General features: G+C 39.6%; 1 protein-coding gene across 2 annotated transcripts in view; it reads left to right on the plus strand.

Annotated features, from left to right (window-relative positions):
• Window positions 1–4,230: 4,230 nt before the first annotated feature.
• Window positions 4,231–23,676, plus strand: part of plppr2b (phospholipid phosphatase related 2b) — a 30,528-nt gene continuing 11,082 nt past the window's right edge. For both annotated transcript variants that reach the window (XM_007257175.4, XM_007257174.4), the window contains exons 1-3: window positions 4,231–4,388; window positions 9,304–9,420; window positions 22,413–22,601. In XM_007257175.4, the coding sequence (XP_007257237.3) occupies window positions 9,343–9,420; window positions 22,413–22,601 (267 nt within the window). In that variant the 5' untranslated portion in view covers window positions 4,231–4,388; window positions 9,304–9,342. The remainder of the gene's footprint in view (window positions 4,389–9,303; window positions 9,421–22,412; window positions 22,602–23,676) is intronic.

Genomic DNA, 23,676 nt, shown 5'->3' on the forward strand with positions numbered 1-23,676 from the left:
CAAGCAATGTCCCAATCTAGAACTACAAATGTGCATGTGATATAAGAACTCTGTGGGAACTGAATCAAATAGCCAGAACTCACTTGTGAAAGTAACCCTCTTGTCCCTGAGTACCTGTATATGTTTGAGGGGTTCCTATCAACCCCTCAAAAGCCATCATGCCTGTGCAGGTTGTCTTTGCTGCTGTGTTGGGCTCAGTTACACACACAGTAAAGCAGGTTGCACTTCTGAAAGGTGTGTTTTTATCAGAAAAGTGCTGGCAGTGAAACCGCAGGCAATTAAGCGCACAGTGGAGCGATAGCTGAAGATCTGTTCCTACTGGAGCTTTCATTTAGCTTTTATTCATTCTTTTTTCCGCTCCATTTTAAGAGTCATAAACATTTTCCATGCCTGTCTGACATTCTAACACCACTTCAAGTGAACGTACTCACTGACCGACCACACGGCATAAATAAAATTGGGCATGCAGCTTCAATGTGACCCAGTTTGAATTGCCTAAGAAAACACTGCATGGCTCTGTTCACACGGAAAGAGTGGGGAAGGTGTGTGTGTGTGTGTGTGTGTGTTTGTGTCTGTTACACAGCTGCAGGCATACAGAGCCAACGCACTGACAGTGTTTTTGTCTTCCAAAGCGGCAGATAAACCCACAGTGGGACCAGAGGGAAATATGCTATACAAACACACACACTCACACAGACCCTCAAACTTACTGGCCACTTTATTAGAAACATCTGCCTTCTTGCCACCTTGGCTGTTAGTCTTGAGGGGGTCAGTGTGTGTTTGGGTGGGGGGGGTGGTGTTAAAATCACTACAGCTGAGGGAAGTTTCTGAACATTAGATGACCTATAAAGCCGTGCTGGAGAGTCTCTGAGGCCTCATACTTTACATTATCACTGTGTGTGTGTTTGTGGTTATTGAAGTACATCGTGTGGCTGTACAGGGCTCAGGGAATTTAAAAGGTAGTGTGTGTGTGTGTGTGTGTGTGTGTGCGCGTGATGTTAAGAGCGTGTCTCCTGCTATGTGTGCCATGGTGCTGGGGTTTCCATGGGAACGATGAATCCACCTCTCACCCTGTGCTTTTGAGTGTGCTTGTGTGTGTTTGTGTATGTGCATGTGCGTGTGTGTGTGTGTGTTCCTCATTCTCCTACTCTCTCATTACCTTACTTACACACCTTTCCATCCCCTAAATCACTGTATCATTCATTTACTCACTAAGTCACTCGCAGATTCACTTTTTCAACCTTGAATCACAAAGTCACTCACCAAGTCACAGATTCACTCACTTATGCACTTATTAATTTACTCACTCATTCATTACGGAATCACTCATTCACTCACATACCTACTTATACAAACTTAGTCTAATGTTTATTCCATAAAATATTTTTTTTTGGTATTTTCTATTTCACTCACTGAATCACACATATTCTGATACTCACCTTTTTTCTCACTGAGTCATTCATTCACTCTCTGAGTCATTTATTCATTCATTTTTTCACTTATTCACCAATCACTCACTGAGTCACGCTTATCAATTCACTTATTCACTTGCTGGATCACTTACTATTCCCTCATTGAGTCATTCATTCACTCACCTATTCACTTACTGCGTCATTCATTCATTCATTTATTCAGGGTTTTTTACTTATTCACCAATCACTTACTGAGTCACGCTTATCGATTCACTTATTTACTTGCTGAGTCATTTACTCACCTATATACTCATTGAGTCATTCATTCACTCATCTATTTACTTACTGAGTCATTCATTCATTCATTCACTAAGTTATTCATTCATTCACCAATCACTCACTGAGTCACACTTATTGATTCACTTATTCACTCGCTGAGTCACTCACTCACCTATTCCCTCATTGAGTCATTCATTCACTCACCTATTCACTCACTGCGTCATTCATTCATTCATTTATTCAGGGTTTTTTACTTATTCACCAATCACTTACTGAGTCACGCTTATCGATTCACTTATTTTCTTTTATGAGACATTCACTCATCTATTCACTCATTGAGTCATTCATTCACTCATCTATTTACTTACTGAGTCATTCATTCATTCATTCACCAATCACTCACTGAGTCACACTTATTGATTCACTTACTCACTCACTCACTCACTCACTCACCTATTCACTCACTGAGTCATTAAATCACTCACCTATTCACTTATTTATTCCCACTCTCATTCCCTCATCTTCTCTTCATATCTCTCATCTGAGTTACATTTATACACAACCCCCCCCTCTCTCTTAATCTCCATCTGACTCGCACTCTCTCTGTGATCCTCTCTATTTTTACTGTGACTTTTCTACACAGTACAGAACTTTTCACACTCACTTTGTTCTGCTTGTGCTTTTCTATTCTTTTATACTCTCTAACACACACACACAATCTTTCTTCCCCAACATACACACTGTTCCACACACATTATCTTTCTTCCCCGACATACACACTCTTCTACACATACACATTTTCTCAGTTCTTTTACCTCCTGGCAAGTATCTTCTCTCCATAGTTCTACTCCTTTCTCTGGTTCTGCTCTTATTTCTTGCCCTGCTTGTCTTTGTTCATCACTGATGTAGTTTCTTGTCCTGGCGTTGTTTTGATCCTGCTATTGTCCCACTTCTTGATACTGTCTCTGTTCCTGTTCTTATCTGCTGTCCTACACATATCCCTTGACTTGTTCTGTCCCTTGTCTTACTGTCCAGGGAAAGCCTAATTTGAAGCAAACATGTCTCAGCTTATACTGTTGTTCTTTGTGATCCAGCTTCTGTTCTTGTTCCTGCTTTCATCTCTGATTCTCCCTTTCTCACATTTGGTTCTGGTTGTCTGTGATACTGTATCAGCCCAGGCCTTGCTCCTGTCCCTGATCCTAAAATTATCCCTGAACCTGATCATATCTCTAGTTATCATTGTCTCCTATTTTGCTCTTTACACTGGTCCAACTCCTGCCCTTGCTCTTTTCAATTGTCCAGTTTGATTCTGCAGTGCTGCTAAGTCTGCTGCCCTTGGTCTTCCTCATATGCCTAGTCCAGCTTTCATTCCTCATGCTGTTCCTGTCTAGGTCCAGAATTTGTTTGAATGTTTTCTGACCCTACTCTCGTCTCTTGTCAAGCTCTTAACCCTGGTCCAGCTTCTGTCTTGGTTGGTCTTGTACTTCATCAGCTTCTTGCCCTTGTTTTTAACCCTGGTTCTATTCATTATTCCCACCCTTTATGGTTCTGTGTGAATGCCTCATCCAGTTTTTTTCCATCATAGTGCCCCTGCCTAGGTCCTGATTTTAACCTAATCCATCTCCTTTCCCTGCTCCTATCTTTTGTTTAACTCTTGTCTATAGTCCAGCTTCTGTTCTTGGTCCTGCTCTTGACCTGCTTCTGTCCCTGTTTTTGAACCTGGTCATTGGTCTTGCTCTTTTCCAGTTGATCTTACTATGGACCAGCTTCTGTCAGCATTTCTGACCCTGGCCCTATCCATTACCCCCCACCCCTGATTGTACTGCCTGTATACCTAGCCCAGCTTTTGTTCATCATACTGCTCCTGCCTAGGACCTGAATTTGGTGTAATCCATCTTCTGTCCCTGCTCCCATCACATGTCCAACTCTTGTTCCTTGCCCAGCTTCTTTTCTTGGTCCTGCTCTTGGCCAGTTGGTCTTGCTCTTGACTGGCTTCTGTCCCCATATCTGAAGCTGGTCCTATCCATTATCCACACCCTTAATTGTTTTGCTTGTGTGCCAAGTCCAGATTTTGTTTCTCATACAGCTCCTGAAAATTTTCTAATCCATCTCTTTTTCATTGACCATCTTCTGCTCCGGTCCCTGGTTCTCCTCTTGACCCAAGCCAAGCATCTGTCCTTGCTCTTGCTCTTGGCCAGCTTCTGTGCCCATTTATGACCCTGGTTCTATAGAATACCCGAACCATGATTGTCTCTGTTCCAGATGTGACACCTGTTAAGTTTGTCTGCGCTTAAGAAACACTATTTTTGTGTTTTGCTCCTCAGGTTTCAAACAAGGTTGTATGTTCCTTATGTTCACCAGGCACATGCTTTGGTACACACTCTCTCTCTTTCTCTTTCTCTCTCTCTCTGATACATCAGTCCTTTTTGCTTCTCTCAGATCGAGGACAGGCGTGTCACTGCTGTAAGATAAAGACTACAGCAGAGGGGGGGGGGGCTTGTGAGAGGAGAGGGACAGAGAATAAAGAAAGAGAGGGAGACGGTGGAGGAAGAGCGAGAGAGAGAGAGTGCACCAAGCATCTGTTCTTTACTCTTGGTTCTGAACTCGCACTTGTTTCCGCCAGAGGTGAGCGTGAGTGTGAGTGTGTGTGTGTGATGTAGCAGCTCCACTCCCATCAGCACAACTGATCCAGCAGAGGTAAGAGCTCTCTCCCTCTCATTGTGTGTGTGTCTGTGCGTGTGTAAAAGATTCTACTGTTTAATAGAGAGGCTTCAGAAGATCAAGAGCACAAGAGCTCTCAGCCGAGTGTGAGTGTGTGTAGGAGAGAGAGAGAGTGTGTGAGTGTGACCCATATAGTGTGTATACAATGTTGCAGCACCGCAGTAACTGACAGTTACAATATCAATGCCTTAATACGGCACTAAAAAGCACACCATGCAGCATATCCTGGGCAGTGTGTGTGTGTGTGTGTGTCTGTGTGTGTTTGTGTGTGTGTGTAAGTGAAGAGAGACACTTGCTGGAGCAGAGTGAGGGTACAGAGACATTGTAAAGTAAAGAGTCAGAGAGAAAGAGAGAAAAAAAGGCATCTTATAGTTGTAGATAACCCAGAGCAGTACCCCAGAGTTTAATGCCTATTGGTGCATGTTAAAAATGTGTGTGTGTGATGATCTTTTGCAGCCTTGATGGCTTTAATCTGAAAACGCTGCAGATCCATACACACACACACACACACACACACACACACACACACACACACACACACACTTTAAAGCTACAGATTAGAGATGTAACCATGGTCTCTAATGCAGATGAACTGTCAGAAAACCAGCGTTTATAAACAATGAGCTGCGCCAACACTATACTGCTTCCCGTCTCCGTTTCTAATCTCATTAGATTACAAAACATCCTGGATATAGCACAGAATGGAATCAGAGGCTCAGTTTATCACTACACCCCTGCTCTGAGCACTGGCTCTGTCATCAGGGGGTCGCAGGTTCAATTCCTGGTGATGCCACAGCCATCCATCAGTAACCACCAAGTTAAAGAGTGCTATGCTTCTGCATCAAATCTATGCCATGCTGTTGTCTGATGTGCACCTTACTAGAAATGTAACTAAAGCCCTATCCGGACAGGATTAGTTTCTCAGGTGGACGTCTGTGAAAAATATTTCACACTTCTACTCAGTGATAAAACTCTTGCATCCGGACTGCAATAGGGGTGTCACGATTCTCTAAATCCTCGATTCGATTTTATCTCCGATTTTAGGGTCACGATTCGATTTGATTCTCGATTTTCTTTTTTCTTTTTTTACATCAGTGAGGCCTATGCCAGTTTTAGATTAGTCTATGGTCATTCATTGGTTTGATTAATCAAATTTACAATATCTTATTTCAAAAGGTGGACTTGATATAAGTGATGCAAAGTGATACAAGTGATCTGTAATACACCACATTAGCACTAATGGTCAAATTTAAATAATTTAATTAAGACATATATGTAATGCCATCTAGTGGCTTTTTTGGTAGCAGCAGTGTGCACTATTAAAACAGCAATGTGCAACATAAAACTAAATAATTAAAAATATAAATGATAAAACAATTAGAGCCTTAACAAACTGAACTTTATCCTACTATAACAGTTAAACATGAAAAATAAGACTTTAAGTTTTTTTCTTTAACAAAGATATATTATTAACTTTATCTGAGAGAAAGATGCTCTTTATGGTTCCAAAACTATTAATATATTTGAGGCTAGACAAAACAACTGTTATTTTTATATTTTCAAGTTTTTCTTTAAGAAGATGAGAATGTCCACATTCTCTGGAAAAAGGGCTCACAATGTTAGAATGTCCGCTGCGTTGGCTACAGTGTGCTGCGCCATTTGCGTAGCGTGTACGTGTACTTGCGTAGCTTAGAGTAAAGGGTGGTCGATCCTTTTTTTTGACGTCGAGGTTCGAGACCATGACATAATTTTGATCAATATCAAAATTGTGACACCCCTAATGTCCACAAATAGCTATTTTATTAAACACCAACTGAGATATATGGATCCAGACGGAACTACAATTACCCTACGACCAGAGAGTTCAGCGAAAAACAGAAGGCAATTCAGCCTGTAATTTTTTCAGGACTCAGACTCAGTTAAGATGTATAAATAAACATTGTGTGAAAGAGTTTCTAGAAAGGAAAAATAGATAATGACTAAACCACAGTTTTAGCTACAGTTGGTGCTGCTGTTACAGTCCCCTGCAGTACTAAGTGTCTAATTGCCACTGTACCACAAACACTGCATGCTGTAACGGCTGTGGTTGGCAGATTTTCACCGTTACAAATCAATGTATGTCACATTACAGTATACATTTTACCAACTTATATATAATAGATATATTCATAAACTGTTTATAATATATGAATGTACAGCACAGTATTTAGACCTATAAATAAAATGCACCTTTGGCAGAATTTGACTGTCCAAAATATGGATCAAAGGGTCCTAATATTAAAGTAAAAGATAATAGCACTGCATTTTTTTTTTTTTGTTTAGGTTGGAGTTTGATTCCATGTTGGGTTTTTTTTATTATTTTGCACAGAGAGTCGTGCACTGGCTGAGTGTTGTTATTTGTGTTTGCATGCTTGCTGTCAATATGTTGCTGCAGACAGCACCATCTCCTGGGTATTTAAGAATTTAAGGAATCTACACTGTCCTTCTGTCTTTTCCTTAATCTTATTTTTGTTTGTGTTAAAGTAAACATTATATATATATATATTATTACAGCTAAAAATACAATTTTCAAACTGTGATTTTTTTTTATTAAACAAACAATATCAAGGTTTCACAGTGGTTTCTTTGTGGCAAGCATTGTAATGGAATTAACATGGAATCCAAAAATCAGTGAGCCAATCAAATGGACTATTCCAGTTAAAGTGTTACCCAAAAATAAATAGCAGCCACAGCATGTAAATATTACATTGTAATTGGATACTAATATGAAACTCTCACTCTGCAACTGCTCAGGTTTTAAATAATTTGTAGGACAGTGTAGAGAAAATCAGGCATTCCTAGGGAATAGTAGAAGCGTCCAGAGTCTTTCAGACTGGCCGAGAAAACTGGAATAAAATTAACATTTAAAATGCGTCACATTTGCATAGCAGTGATCTGATCTCAAGGCAATACTTTGACCAGAACTGACTATAAATAGATAATTACTGTATTAATTTCTTGTTAGTTTCTTGTTTGCAAAAGAAGCAAAACACTGAATCAGCTCAGCTCACCTCGTTTTAGACCGGCTTGGTTCATTGCTTAACTCCACCTGGCTCAGATCAGCTTGAATCGACACAATGTAGCTGAGCTTTTTTTGGTTCGGCTTTGCTTTAGCTCAGCTTGGCTCAGCTTAGTTTGTCTCGGCTCAGCTCAGCTTGGTTTACATCTCAGTATGACTCAACTCAGCTCAGCTCATCTTTGATCTGTGCTGCAGTAAAGGAGCTGCTGTGTATAAACCATGACAGCTACTGCCGACTCAGTTCAGCTCAGCTCAGCTTCACTCGACTCAGCTTAGCCCAACTCAACAGTTCTCTACTTAGATCATCTCAACTGAACTGCACTCAACCGGGCTCAGCTTAGATCATTTCATCGCATTTCAGCTTGATTTAGCTTGGCTTGATTTCTCGATTCAGCTTAGCTTGGCTCTGATCAGCTTAGTTTATCTCAGCTCATCTTGGCTCTGTGCCACGATTCAGGAGCTGCTGTGTGTAAACCATGACAGCTACTGGCATTCCCACACAGAGCATTTGCTGTCTCATGACTTATTAATGCTCTCTCTCTCTCTATCCCTCTCTCTCTCTCTGTCTCTCTCGTCCACTCTTTACTCTTTTCTCCTCTGTCGCTCCTTCTGTGATTATATCTGTAAGTGTATGTGTTCACCCAGAACAACAGGGTGTCTCTGAACACACACACACACACACACACACACACACACACACACAAACACATAAGCAGCTGTTTTCTAAAATTTCCTGCTGTCATTCAGACTGAGGTCCTGTACAATCTGTTGCTGCACAGTTTTAGCACTGCTCCACCAGAGAACCACAAGTTCTGTTTAACCATGAAGCGAAACATTCAAGCATTTAAATCAGAATGTGATTGGTTAAATTTTAGAAGTACAAGAGCTAAAATGAAACATTAACTGTGTCCTGTTCTCGTCTTTTTTTGCGTCTCTCTGGTCTGTCCCTGTGTTTATTTACTTTCCTCTGCACATGCCCTGTGTTTAATCCCGTGTCTCTGCCCCTGTTGCTCACCTGTTAGTTTGTAGCACCGCCCCCTTGTTACCTAGTCCCAAGTGTTTCCTGTTTCCTGTCCACTTCTGTGTGTATAAATGATTCTGCTTGTTCCTGTGGTTGCACGTCTTACGTCAGTCAGGTTATATGTTCCTTTGGTTTGTTTTATCCCCATGTACCCTGTTTCTCAGTTTTTGGTTCTTTTTTTGTTTTTTTGTTGGTTAATAAATGCGTCACAAATGCGTCCCCTTTCCATGTCTTCTTCCTGTTCCCTACCTGACAATCTGCATGTAATGCAGTTATTGTTAAGCCTATGAAACAAATATTTTCACATCAGAACAAACAGAAACAAATTAGTTATCCCATTTACCTACTTACATAATTTGCTAGATAAAAGTGTAATTACATGTACATACTGTAACAAAAAAAAACAGAAACAAATGTGCAGATTTTACAGAGTACCATGTACTACACTGTACTAATATATAACACCACCATATAGTATTATGCTTTTGTACAATACTGTACAACACTACAGTACTATAATGTAGTACTACACTACACTTTGACATGGTACAATATCATGTATAATATCATGTATAAGATAATATTAAGTTACACCACTGTACTATCATGTAGTACTACACTACACTATGGCATGGTTCAATACTGTGTTACACTACTGTACTATCATGTAGTAATATCATGTATAAGATCATACTACACTACACAACTGCTCTGCAGTACTAGACAACCCTATTAAATACTACTAATACTAATACTACTGTGCTACAGTAAATCACTTTGTAATACTATTCTATAACTGTGTGTTATTACAGTGTGTGCATGTCTGTATGAGACCCTGACAAAGGACAGAGATGGACAGAAGAATGGTGGGAATAAGAGGAGGGCTAAAGAAGAGCAAATACCTTGTTCCCTGCTTCCTCTGCGTAGAGGTGAGTTCAGAGCTGTGCTGTGCGCTCAGTGTTTCTGATCACTAATCACATTGCACACATCCATCCCATAATAACACACTTCATTAAGCATAAGTATTGCAACCAGGAAACAATTCATTAAAAAGAAACATGTGGATGCAAAATAACCTGCACATATCACTGAGCTGTTGGTGTCTCTCGTATCCCTACTAGGGGTGACCAGCTTTTGCGAGTAATTGCTTCCCAGATCATCACAACAGCAGTTGAGGCAGTTGGCTAGGTTCACATTACCAGGCTGGTTCACATTACATAAAATCACATTTTTTGGCTCAATATGGCTCAGATCAGTTTTTTCCTGGCTGTGTGAATGTAACAAATAATTTTTTTTTTCAAATCAGATTCGAGTCAATTTCATATTTGGTCCTAAATCAGATACATATCCGATCCATGAACATGAGACATGAATGTAAACAGTCAAATCGGAATTCATGTGACTTTTTGCTTTCACGCATGCGCTACGTGCTTCTCTCTTGTACCCACACATTTCTTGGTGCAGCTGTGCATAGCTGCAAAAACAGCAAAAGCAAACCGCCTGGCCTTTTTTCACCTCCTTGACCTGAGCATGTTTGCTCTTCATTTGAGCAAATTATGCTCCACATATGATTTTGTTGGTGGTGAAGAAGGCGAAGTTTATACCTGTATTAATGCACACATGTGAGGCATTTCAGGGACAGATTTGTTTACATTACACACAGGTACAGGTCATTTACATTTGTGAATGTGAACAGTCAAAATAGCCAAATCCAATCTGAGCAAAAAAATCTGATTTGAACAATGTGGCTTGTAATGTGAACAGAGCCTATGTTGCTCCACAGCAACAGCATGATCAAACACATTAATTAATTAATTAAATTATTAAATATGTTTATTTTTAAATACATAGTTATGTTTGTATGTTTAGCTCCTCAGTTAAATTTAATTGTAGATACTTTTGTGTGTTAGTGTTTTTCTTTTCTTTTTTTGTATTGGCTTAGAATGTGATACAGATGACCATAGGCGTAGGAACCGGGGGGGATGGGTGGGACATGTCCCACCCAATATTAGAAACAGGTGGATTTGTCCCCCCCAAAAATGATATCAGTTCGCTCAGGTCAGCTGTACTATTAATGAGGAGACAGACCGGACCAATCACGGAGCCGGTTCAGGTATTAAGTCACGCCTCTCAGTAGAAACAGCCAATCAGCTTGCTGGTTTTGCGGCGCGCGGAGCAGAGGCAGTTTGCTGTTGGGGAAGCCCCGCCCCCTCGCTGTGAGATTTAGCAGCGGGATCGGGACGCAGCAGCTTCAGCTGATTTTAAAACAGAGATGAATATACGGAGATTTTACTAAAAGAAAGGTAACGATAGGCTAACCACTTCAACTGTGATGATATGTTTCTGATAGCTGGTTAAAAATACACGTCTCTTATCAAAGATCTTAGCTTATCTTTGGAATTAGCTAGATTGGGAGTCAGGGTTAAAGGAAAAAAATAATATATATATGTAATGTTTCCCTGTACCTGATCAGCTAATCACTTTAATTTTCAAACTGTTTATTCATTTAGTATTACAGGACTTACTGTGAGCTATAATGAACGAAAATTGATTTAACTAACTAGTTATCTAGAAAGCTGGATGTAGATGATCGCCAGAATTTCGTACAGTACTTTAAGTTGGTAGTTTAAAGCAGTTACTTAACCCCGATCACTGCCCTAAACTAGTGTTTTCCACCTGATCAGCTAATAAATAGTCATTTACTGAGTTTACCTGTTAAAAACCTTTAGCCCCCTATGGAGCCTAAATTAATCATGTATATCCACCAGAGGAAGCTCTAGAATATGCAGAACAGTTTTAATATGCAGTAGAATATATAAGAACTGGGTTGAGAAACACTGCTGTAACGTGACTTCTGTTCATTTGTATTTCACAGTAAGACCACATATCCTGACGTTTATAAAAGTCTCTATGAAACGTAATTACATTCTTTTACATAAAAGGACACCATCTTAAGAAGAGCTCTCAGTAGAAAAAAATAAAAGTGCAGGAGAAAATGTAAATATACAACAGAATTGACATGCCAATACATAATAATAATAATAATAATAATAATAATAATAATAATAATAATAACAATAATAATAATCTGTTATATTATTTTAAATATTAGGTGATAACTGAAATTTTTTGTCATATGTACATAATTCAGACATTGCTTGCATAATTTTTAGTTGTATGTAATGTTTAGGTTGTAAAATCACCTTATAATAATAATTTACTTTTAATTAAAAGTAATTTCCACAAATGTTGTTCTAGGAAACAATTGGGTGGGCTTGGGTTCATATTGGCAAATGTGTCCCCCCCAATATCAAGCCCGCTCCTACGCCCTTGCAGATGACTGTTTTATACGCTGGTTGTAGCTGTATATTGGTCAGTTCTCCACCTCTGCACCTTCTCTTTTTGTCCTTCTCTCTCTCTCTCCATCCCTCTCTCTCTCTCTCTCTCTCTCTCTCTCTCTAATCCCTCAGTGACTCGGAGGACTGCCTCAGAAGTGCTCTTAATTAGCTCTCTAATTAAGCTCTGCGCTACGTTAGCGCATTTATTCTGTGATTGCCTGCCATGCCACGAACAAGCCCTGAGGGCAGGAGGCTCTGACCCAGAACAGCAGTAACCATGCTAACAACTCAGCTAGCTTTGATTTCAGAGCAGGCTTTAGCGCTGACTTTGAGTGTCTAAATGGTAGAGTCAGTGCGGGGTGTGAGGGTAAATTCCAGGCGTTTACACTGTTTTAGGCAGCAGTAGTGCTAATCTCTGGCTTTACAGAAATTAGTCTTTAATGTAAGACCTGCTACGCTCTCAGTGCTTACAAACACACAAAAACAGAAATGTGATATAATTGATGATAATGGTGGTGGTGGTGGCAGTGGTAATGTGATATCATGGGAATTTTTTTTATTTTTGTTGATAGTAGAGCTGGACAATATTGTAAAAAAAAAATAATCTCAATATTCTTTAAATATATGAGCGATTACGATTCTACAATTTAGAATTTTAGATATTAGATAACAATATCAGTTTTTTATTTCTTACAGACAAAACCATTTTTTATTGTTTCCTCTACATTATTTTTTTATTTTTATTTGCTTAGTAAGCAGACCATTTTAACCTTACATGCAGTTTTTTATATGAAACATGATGCAAAAATAACCTCCCTGAAGGAAAAGTGTCAAAAATATGAAAATCACTGCTACATAAAGGAGTTCTTTAAAGGTTTCTGAAAGACGCATATGTATATCTACTGAGATTCCCTCTGGCAGCTACCATATGTAAAGATGTACAATCTTGATTATCCTATTTTGAACATCACATTAAACAGTAATTGAATTAATCAAATTAATTTGATTAATCTCTGAGCCCTAGTTGATAGTAACAGTAAGGATTATGATAGAGATGATCATCAAAGTGGTTTTACTGATAATGTTATACATGATAGTTCTATTAGTGATGTTAATGATTGTGATATTAGTGATGATGTTAATAAGGATGGTGATGTTAACAAGGCTTAATGACATCATCACTACTAGACTAGCGATTGTAATGGTGGTGATGTCAAAGAGTGATGTGGAGTTTAATGATTCTTATTTGTGATTTTTGTAATGTTATTGTGTTATTAGGAACGTAAATTATGGTGAAGGTATCTATATTGCCAATGTTATGTTTTGTGATATTAATGATGTGATAGTGATGTTGGGAATGTGGATGATGTTAGTGACATTATTGATGGTGATTTTAGACATAATGGTGATGTTAGTAGTGTTACTGATTGTAATGTTTGCTGTGTTATGATGTTAATATAATGATGTTATAGATGTTTGCTAAGTGCGGACCACGCCTAATGAAGTAGAGAAGAAGAGGAAAAAGGGGAGGGAACTCAGGGGAAACTGGGCTGGAGTTCTAAACTGCGTGCTTGAAGAAGCATGCAGTTATATCCCCCCCTTTTATTTAATAAGAAGTGCAAGAGTAAATGAAGGGGGTTGTTGGGCAGGAGGTGGGTTGCAAATTTTTCGTCACGAGACATAGTTAGTTAGGGCAGGTATTTACAGAGCGGTTAATTGATACGGGGTGGAGTTAGAACGTAGAGTTCGGGCGTGGTCTTTCTCCCAAACTTTTGTTATTACATAACATCATTTAGAGATGCTATTGATGCTGATGTTAGCAAGGTTAGTGATAGTGATATGATAGTGATGTTAGCAATGTTGGTGAAGATAAGGGTGTTATTGATTGGGATGTTGATTGAGTGATTGGGATGTTAGGGATGCTACTGATGCTGATGTTGGTGATGTTGAGGAAGTTATTTATTGTTATTTTGGCAAGGCTGAGGATGTTGCTCTTTTAAGTATTTCTATTCTGATCTCTTTCTTGCTCCTCCTCTTCCTTAAACCACTCTTCACACAGTGTTCCCTGGGGTGCATGATTCTTTGTTCCTCTTTTGAATCTCATTATAAGGTGTGTTGATAATAGCAAGCCTCATTCTAGTGTCTTCTCATTACACCTCATATGGATCTCACTCATTCAGCTGTGAGACAGCGAGAGATGAAGAGTCAAAGGCGGCATGTTATCTGCTTTGTGGATGCGTGTGAATCCTCTCCCTCTCTGATTTTCTCTCTTGCTCTCAGGGCTTTACTGAAGCGCTAAGCTTCTCTCTCTCTCCTTTCAGCACTGTAATCAAGCCCAGCCCAGAGAAACTCTACAGAGCACGCCTGGTGCTCTCATTAACATTGAGGAAAACCATGCAGGCTGCACACTGCTCACAGCAGGAATTTTCTCTATAGAGTCCAGCCTGAATAGATTAGAGCCTTCACACTACACTGTGAAGGCAACAGCATGACCAACTCTTTATCACCACTGCAACTAAATGGTTCTGTTTGTCCGTCAGGGGAAGTAAAACAAGTTGGTGATGGTAATGTTAGTGATGTTAGTGATGATGCTAATGTTGGTGACGATGGTGATGTTACAGTCCATGGAGAAGTTATGTTAGCAATAAAGATAATGTAAGCGAGAATGGTAATATTAGGTAGGTTGGTATTGTTAGTGACAATGGCATTGATGGTGTTAGTTGTGTTAGTGCTGATGATAACATTACTGATGATGGTAACTTAAAGGTTTTCTATCCGTCCTTTTCTTTTTTGGTGCAGTAGCAAAGTAAATGTAAGTGTGTGAGTGTTTTCAACCAAACCTCAGATCCCAGGTCAGTTCAGGAAGGTGTGTTTTCATTCTGATTTGTGCTGCTTGTGTGATTTTGACTCTCATGCACAATTGATTCGTGGTTCAGTCTGTTCTGTTGTGTCCCTGTAGGGTTGGGGAAAGTGATTTCTTATTCATTTCCTTTGCTATTTATAGTAGTGTGTGTGTGTGTGTGTGATGGTGAACATTGGTTCTACAGAAAATACAGAATGGTTTTGCAGCTTAAGTGATTTCCACCTCCTGGCAGTTGCTAAGATGTTGCTTCATGGTCACTTGTGTGAAATTGTTTTTGCTAAATGGTAGCTATTGAATCCCAGGTGGTTTTTATGCTGTTTCTGTGGTATTCCTGTTCATTTCTAGGTTGTTGGTATGCAGTACAATAATATTTCAGGAGATTTCTAAGAGGTCACAGGTGGTTGCTAAAGTATGTTAGATGGCTGCTAAGGTGTTACTGGTGGTTCCTAAGGTTTCAGGTTTTGTCAATGCTTAATCATGTTTGGTGCCAAGAATATAATTAGTCAGTGATATTTGGCCAAGCCCTCTGGAAAATCAGATGTAATACAGATGGTAGAAGTCATTAAATTCAAACTTTCAAAGGTGACAACAGTCACCAGTTACGGTGCACGTCCACTAGCACTTTTTTTCAATGCATGTTGCCGAGCTGGATCTCTTGGCTCGCCACGTAGGGGCGGGTCTGTGACGTTTTTGAAGCAACAGATGTAGTCAATCATAAACCTCACTGTGATCTATAGTTGTATAAATCCAGGCTCGTCTGTGTGTGGCGTGACAGCCTGCTGTTCCCTGATTGGCTGGACGCAGCGCGGCGGCCAGATTCATTGCAATAAAGTTAAGATCTGCTCAACCTTCTTGCCGGAGGGTGGGGCTTCGTTTAACACAGCACAACCCAGCATGCACCGTGGCATGCAGCGGCTCTCTCCATTGAAATGAATGGGATGCTTAAGTGCCAGTGGACGCGCACCGTTAGCATTATTTAATTAGCATCATACTAATTGGTGACAACTAGGTGCCACTAATTTCTAGCAACATTGGCAGGCCAGGTTGAACTACTCCTTTTAGACTTTAATCTTTTCTGATCAGTGAAACATTGCTTCCTGCTAGATTGACTGCAGCGTTATAAATACAGCATTTATTTAAAGCTGATGTTCATAAGTCTTGGGATTTAGAGCCCTCTCTGTTGAGAATGGGTAATCATTTTAAATTGGGAGGGTGTGATGCGGTCAACTTTCAGAGTGGATGAATCCGATTCCAAGTTAAGTTCGATCAGAGAAAGAAAAGTCAGAAACTCCACTCCTTCGTTTCTTTGCTTTCACTATGAGTGAATGAGCTACTGAGGTCCGAGTTTCCCCTTCTGAAGTCTCCATTGCTCCACCAGCCGCTTGTGTTCAGTAAAACAGAGCCAGATTCTCTTTTAAAGGTTGTACATGTGAAGTTAGTACGTAAAGACGTGTGACGTGGGCAGAAGAACTCCCTTAAAAAGCGACCCAACACCCTAGTTTTTAGAATTAATATATTAGTCGTAGCAGGGATAGTGGTTTCAGCACACTGGTACCATTAAACTCAATACTTGTCCCTTCTCCAGTCATAAATGCCTCTGCTTTCAGAAACAAACCAATACGGACTGCTGCTTTAAGGTGGATATACCCTTAAAAGATTTACCCAACAGAGTTGTTTGAAAGAAGCAAATCCTTTGCGAAGGACACAACACCACACACACACACACACACACAGAGATGTGTATTCGGAAGCAGGCAGGTGTGTGCACAGACAGGCTTCTCCAGGGACTGCAGCAAATTCATACTGGTGATCCACTTTCACGCTGTTCCCCCGTCCTTTTGTAACCTCACACACACACACACACACACACACTTCCTTTTTGTGTGGTGTATAATATCAACCTGATGTGGTCAGTCTAAGAATAGCTCCAGTGGCCTACTAAAGCACTGAAGGACTTGTTCACACTTAGCAGGCACCAGCGCCACGACCCTTACAACAACTGCACCCTTGATCCCTCATACAAGTCAGACCAGCACCAGTTTTAATAAGGTCTGTCTCGTTTTCAGAACTGTGTAGTATGTTCTCCCTCCCACTTCTCCACTAACTGGAGAAAAACAACCTTTTGAAACAGCTGAACAACTACGGAAGTACTTCTAGAACCCCAGTAGAACTTCCTAGTTCATCTGGCATCCATCCAGAGTAGAACATTCCTTGAATATAAATGTATTTTTGAAATGTTTGCAGAACAATGTATTTGATATTAAGAAAATTATAGTTGTTTAGTTTAGTAAATCTAGCCTTCTGTTTTCTTGGGTGACAGCTAATGATAACACAGCTAAACACTAAAATAGTGGTATGAAAAAGATTGGAAACCCATTTTCACTTGCACCTTCATTTCACTTCTCAAATATCACTGTGTTCGTCTGCTATATGGTTCATTGAACTAAAATTCCTGATCGGAACAGCCAATGATTTATAAAGGAAAATCACTTTTTATACCACTGTATCTGACTGTAAAATGACAGTAAAATGAGATATCTTGGCAATATCAGGACATATTATTGCCTTTTATGTGAGTTAGTGTGGACAGCAATGGATCAATTTAGCATTTCTCCCTTACAATATTAACTAAACAACAGTAATCAAGTAAAATGGCTACCACAGTCCAATTTCAAAACACTGGGAAAAGTTTGCCCCCTTGTCAACTGTTAGCTAGCTTGATGCACAGCTGACTGTGTTAGCCAAAGCTAAGTCTGTTGTCCTGAGAAAAAACACACTGCTCTGAAAAAACTCTTTAACTCTGGAGTTAAAGTTACTACTTAACAGATTCCGATAACATGCTCGGTTTAACAGATAGCTCAGTGCTAACCTGTTCAGGAGAACATTAGCCAGCTCAACACACGTAATCGTAGTCCTTCTGGACTTCTGTTTAAATCTCTCAAACATTGTCAATATTTAATATTAGAACGTTTAAGAAGTATGGCAAAGCTGCAGCACACTGTGTCGCCTGCATTGTGTTCCATATCTGTGTGTGAAAGCAGAACCAGGGAATTCTGCTCTGTAACTGAAAATTCACAGAAGAACATTCACACTGCTGTCAACAATGTTTCCTTAATATCTGATAACACATGCTGCTCCTTCTATGAGTTAGTACACAAAACATAATATATATTAGTAATTTAAATATTCTTTTTATTACCTTAAATATAGTGAAACACAGCTGATGTTGACGAATGAGTGGGATTTTCAGCTCCACCTTAAATGGTCCAACAGAATTGTCTTGGTATTTGCATATTCAGTTTTGTTTAATGGCTCTGAATTTTTGTTTCCACTCTGAATGGTTCAGGAAAGTGCCCTTTTTACATTTTCCATTTCACCTTAAATAGTTCAGAAACTTTTCAAGCCACTCATACCCCAATTCCACTGCCCCATTTAAGGTGGAACAAAAAAACTAGAACAACCCAATTCTGAAATATAGAAACTCTGCAGTTCACAGAGTCACCAGCAGAGTGCAGCAGTATACCAATTATTCTGCTCAACCAATCAGAGGCCTGTTGATTTACTGAGGGCTGTAAGAGTGCTGTAACACATTACATTACATTTGGCAGACGCTTTTGTCCAAAGCGACTTACAATAGTCACGTACAAAGTTTACCCCTTCTGAAAAATCCGGAACATTCTACAGTCACATTAACAACAGGAAGTTACATCAGTGGGTTCTTCTAAAGAGCATGGGAAGACCAAAATTAAGTTTCCTCATATGTTTTTATTTATATTTGATCTCATTGTAACTATGACTGAGGAAGTCAATCTCAACACTTTATCCTGTTACCAAAATGAATTCTTAAATATTAATTGTTTATTTTTAAAATACATTTAGTAACAGGACATGAGTGCCAGTGGCAGGAGGGCGTTTCAGTAACATGAATGAGTGCTATTAACAGGAGTGATGTTTTTGTCATAAATATCAATTATTTAAACATGCAGTCAACAATTTCTTGAAAATAAAGACTTTTTGATAGAAAATCAAAGGAATTAGTAGACTTGCTTTTAAACATGCTTTTTTAAGTCTCACATGAGCTTTGTAACCATTTTTGGCTTAAAAACCTTGCACAAAATTAAGTAAATCTGCCTAAGATTTACCAGTACATGTTTTGAATAGTGAAATACAGATTTTTAAAAATAAGTTTACTTTGGAGGAGTTACAACAAGCAAATGGCCCTCATTTGGTGAAATAGCCCATTTATTCCACCAATCTGTTTTGGTTTAGGGCAGCCAATCATTTACATATATTCATGTTAAAAGCACGATAAGATTAATTGTAAGGGATTAACGATTTCGGTTTATAAACAGACACTGTAATGCAGTGTGGATTTAGCTAAAATAGGCCACTGTTTAATACATGACCATCAAATAAGCTTTGCATGAAACCTAATACTATTTTTGAGTAATAATGAGAGTTAGAGTATCCGTAGATTCCATTTTGAGCTAAGGCACGATATTCAGGTAAGATACGCCAGTGAAATGTGCTATGTTGTGCTCACTTACCGCATGATTTATTTGGCATACTTTTTCTCCTAGAGCTTTCTGACCCCGTGCTGCCCCTATCTCTGAGCTGATACGATTAGAAGTACAGTGAGGTAGACAGATAAACAGAGAAGGTCAGGAGTGTTAAACTCGCCTGGAGGGTTTAATCACACACACACACACACACACACATTGCTGAAGCATTGAAGAAGTACAAAAATAAACTGCAGGACACGTACAATGCTCTAATACAGAGTGTGTCTATGCCTCACTTTCTATCTCCAGGTATTAGACTCGGGTCGATGGTTTAGCTTAGAGAAAACGTCAAAGCAACTACAATCTAAAGAGCAACTCACTTAGAAACCAGGACACTGTTTTTTTCCCATCATGCATCACTGCTGTTTCTCTTTTTAAGTGCACACAGTTAAGCTTTATTATGTGAAGACAGGTACTTTTGCTCCTGGGCTCCCCTACAGGGAGTGTGATTAACTTTTATCAACTGCCCTAAATACAAATAAGAATTGGAGCACCCCTTGGGGACAGCTGTACACCTGCATTTGTTGACAAGCTGAGAGATACAGAGGCAGTATTTTGAGTGAAGAAAAAAAGCCTGTGAACTATGTGACTTATGTGACTATGTTTGCACAGCATTACACAGTTCTAGTGAAGGGTTGCATGTTTTTTCACCAAAATTCCATATTGCAGTAGCCTGGACTGAATGAGTCGCTATTCACTCTATTACCTATTGGGATCAGCTACAGTTAGTGGAAGAGCCTACAAAACAAGATGATTAAGACCAATCACAGTGAGGGAAAGAGTGATCACAAGAAAATAATTAAATAATGCTAGCTAAATTGTGTTAAAGTGTGTGTAAGTGTATGTGTGTGTGTGTGTGTGTGTGTGTGTGTTTATTTCCTTGTTTGACTTTCTCAATGACTTTTCTCCCATCTGCTCTGGCCTGGCAGATAAGCCTGATGCTCCAGGCTGTGTGTGCGTATGCGTTTTTATGTCACTGTACTGTAAACTTTAGCAGGAGGATTTAAGGTTTGTGCGAGTAAGTACAGAAATGGTGCTTGTGATAGTGATGACAATGATAAGGGTGATGTTGACAAGGTTATTGTGGTGACAGTGGTCATTTTATTGGTAATAGTGATGCTACGATAGTGATGACTTATAATAAGGGGTAGAGATGGTAATGGTGATTATGGTTATAATAATGATGGTGATGATTTGGGATTTGATTGTTGGTGTACTTATTGGTGTATTATTTTATTGAAAAAGGGGACATACATACAGGTGCATCACTGGTGCTAGAATTGGTAAAAAAAAAAGTAGTATCTTATGCACCAACACCTTAGATATTACTGCTTAAGCCAGGTGCAGGAGTATCTCCTGTGGAATAAGTTGTGTGGATCAGTTAAGAGGCCTGACTAAGTTTGGGGTTCAGGGGTCTGAACAAGTTTGGGTTTTGGGGACTTGAACATGTTTGGTGTTTTGTGGTCTAAACAGGTTTGGGTGTGGTGGTCTGAACAATTTTTTTTTTTTGTCTAAACAGTGTTGAGGTCAAAAAAAGGGTTTGGGGTTTGGTGTCTAAACATGTTTGGGGGTAGGGGGCTTAACAGGTTTAGGGTGTGGTTGTCTGGACAGGTTTGGGGATTGGGGGCCTGAACAGGTTAGGGGTGTGGGGATCTGAACTAGTTAGAGGTTTGTTCAGAGGCTGGTTTATGGGTGTTTCTTTAAGTTAAGGGTGAAGGCTGTTGTTCTAGGTTTAATTTACATAAATTATTACTGGAGTCTCTGAAGCTCAATGAGAGCAGAAGATTAAACCACAGACACTAGGGCAAAGCTCACATTAGCATAATTAACTTCACATAAATATCTGCTGTAAAACTCTCAAATTAATTACACCCTCTGATTATGCCTGCTTGCATATCATTAACTCAGGCATGTCCTAAATATCTCTTTAGTTAGTACTGTTAAAGTAGTCCTCATAGATTTTAGTTTGTTGAAACAAAGCATTGTTAAAAAAAGCATTGTTATTGTTAAGTCATTTCCTGGCCACTTTATTAGAAACATGGTTATTACATGGTCATTTTGAGATTTCTCAAGTCCCTGTAGTCAGTTCAACAGTTATGATTAGTATATACAGACTACTGAATATCTCACAATACATTACTGGGGTTTTGGAGATGTTCTGATCCAGCATATCAACCTCAATAACTGACCCTCACTTCTGCTTCATCTATAGGGCCACTGGAACCAGATAACCAATGTTATCATTTCACCTGCCAGTGGTTTTAATGTTATGGCTAATCCATGAATGGGAGTCTGCTGGACACTGGATTCAGGACTTAGTCCTCATTTAGTCCTCATTTAACAAGCACTCATTGTGTGTGTGTGTGTGTGTGTGTGTGTGTGTGTGTGTGCTCATTATTCAGGGTTGAACATACAGTCACTCAGCTCCAATAAAACACGCACACACGTTATTTGGGTTGTTTGTTCATCACCCCTAATAAATGTCAGAGCGTCATCTTTTGAACTCTCCCTCTCTCTCTCTCCCTTTTTTTTACGATAGCTAGCTTTTGTCTTTCTTATCTCATTCACTGCAATCTGTTTTCTCTCTCTTTTCTTCTCAGTCTTGTTCACATGCTCTTGATGCTCATGATCTTTTTCTCTTTCTTTTATCCCTGTTTCCTTTTCACCCGCTTTCTGCTCTCTCTCTTTCTTTCTCTCTCACTCAGCGAAGATTTTTTTCAAAATCATTGCTGTAGCCTTCACACTATGTATTATTTTACTCTTTCTCTTTCTTTCTTTTTGCAATCACTTGCTTTTTGTCCACTTCTATTTTCTATTTATCTCGATCCTTTTACTCTGTTTTCTTTTTTTTCTTCTCAGTCTTGTTCTGTTGCTCTTGATTTCTCTTTTTCCTTTATCCTTCTGTATCCTCTTCAGCCCTCCTTCTCTCTTTCCTCTTTTTCTCTCTCTCTCCTCTCTTTCTCTCCTTTCCTCTCTCTTTCTTTCTCCATCCCCGCCCCCCCTCTTGCTCACTCAGCTGAAAGACTTGCATCTTTTTTTTTTTTTTACACCATTTCTGTTTCATTCAGACAGTGGATTATTTTCCCTCTCTCTCTCCCTCTCTCTCAGTGTCTCTCAGGTCTCTGTGTGTGTGTTTGACAGTGATGTTCTATTTCCAGCTGGTGATTATGTCCGGGACGGTTCTGCTGGCGTACTATTTCGAGTACACGGACACGTTCCCGGTCCACATCCAGGGGTTCTTCTGCTTCGATAAATCGTTCTCCAAACCGTACCCGGGCCCCGAGGACTCCAGCAGAGCTCCCCCCGTTCTCGTCTATTCACTGGTCACTGCCATTCCCACCATCACGGTAAGACTCTCATTCAAAGGGACAGTATGCGCGCGCGTGTTCACGCTCTCGCTCTTAACGCGATAGTTCAGAAAAGGCTGAAGTTTGCTTCTTTTAATTTCTCACTGAAGCTACCAGACAGTATACTGAAAAAATCATAGTGCACCAATTAGCTATGGGTCTACAAGTTCATGTAGCTAACCAATAAAACAAGCGAACAGGCAAACAATTAGCACTGGCCATAACAACTGAAAGAAGGTTATAACCAACCAATTAGCACTGAAGCTATGAAGCTAAGGTAATTTGCATAATGGAAGCGTAAACCCCACCAAATTAGCACTGGATTTACGATAATAATATAGCAATCAATTAATAGAAGATGATACACCACCAGATAGCACAGAAACTATTAAAGTGATTTAGCTGAAAAGTAATATAAACGTAAACCCCTTTCAATAAGCACTAGAGTAATTGTTGCTTAACTACACTTTATAAGCTTATACCCCACCATTAAGCACTGAAGTTAATGTAGCTTAAATAAATCTGACCCTTTTTTTCAGTAACGAGTAATCTAACGCGTTACTATTTCCAATCCAGTAATCAGATTAAAGTTACTTATCCAAGTTACTGTGCGTTACTCTCTCTCTCCACCTCACTCACACACACACACACACACACACACACACACACCCCGCGCTCCCTTCCCCACCCCCCCTCCGCTCTCCCCCAATCACATGCGTCTCGCTTCTGTTAATGAGGTACAACCATTGGTTTACTCACCGCACTCCCCTGTCTCTCGCGCTCGGCGTGTCTTTAGTTTCCGCCCATTTTCGTTTTTCCGCCAGTTCTCGGGCTCCCTATCTCTTTATAAAGGCGTTTTTTCCCGGCCGCGTCCCAATTCACTAGCCAGGGCAGCGGTCTGCACAGATCTGATTGGCAGAGGAGAGCGTTTGAAGATTTTACACCACTCGTGATTGGTCTGCAAGTTTACCGTAACTAAGTTACTTTTTAAAGGAGTCATCTGTAATCGGATTACTTTTTCAAAGTAACTATACCATCACTGGAGTTAATGTAGCTTAACGAACATATAATATAA

Source organism: Astyanax mexicanus, chromosome 5, assembly GCF_023375975.1.
Source record: "Astyanax mexicanus isolate ESR-SI-001 chromosome 5, AstMex3_surface, whole genome shotgun sequence".
Lineage (NCBI taxonomy): Eukaryota > Metazoa > Chordata > Actinopteri > Characiformes > Acestrorhamphidae > Astyanax > Astyanax mexicanus.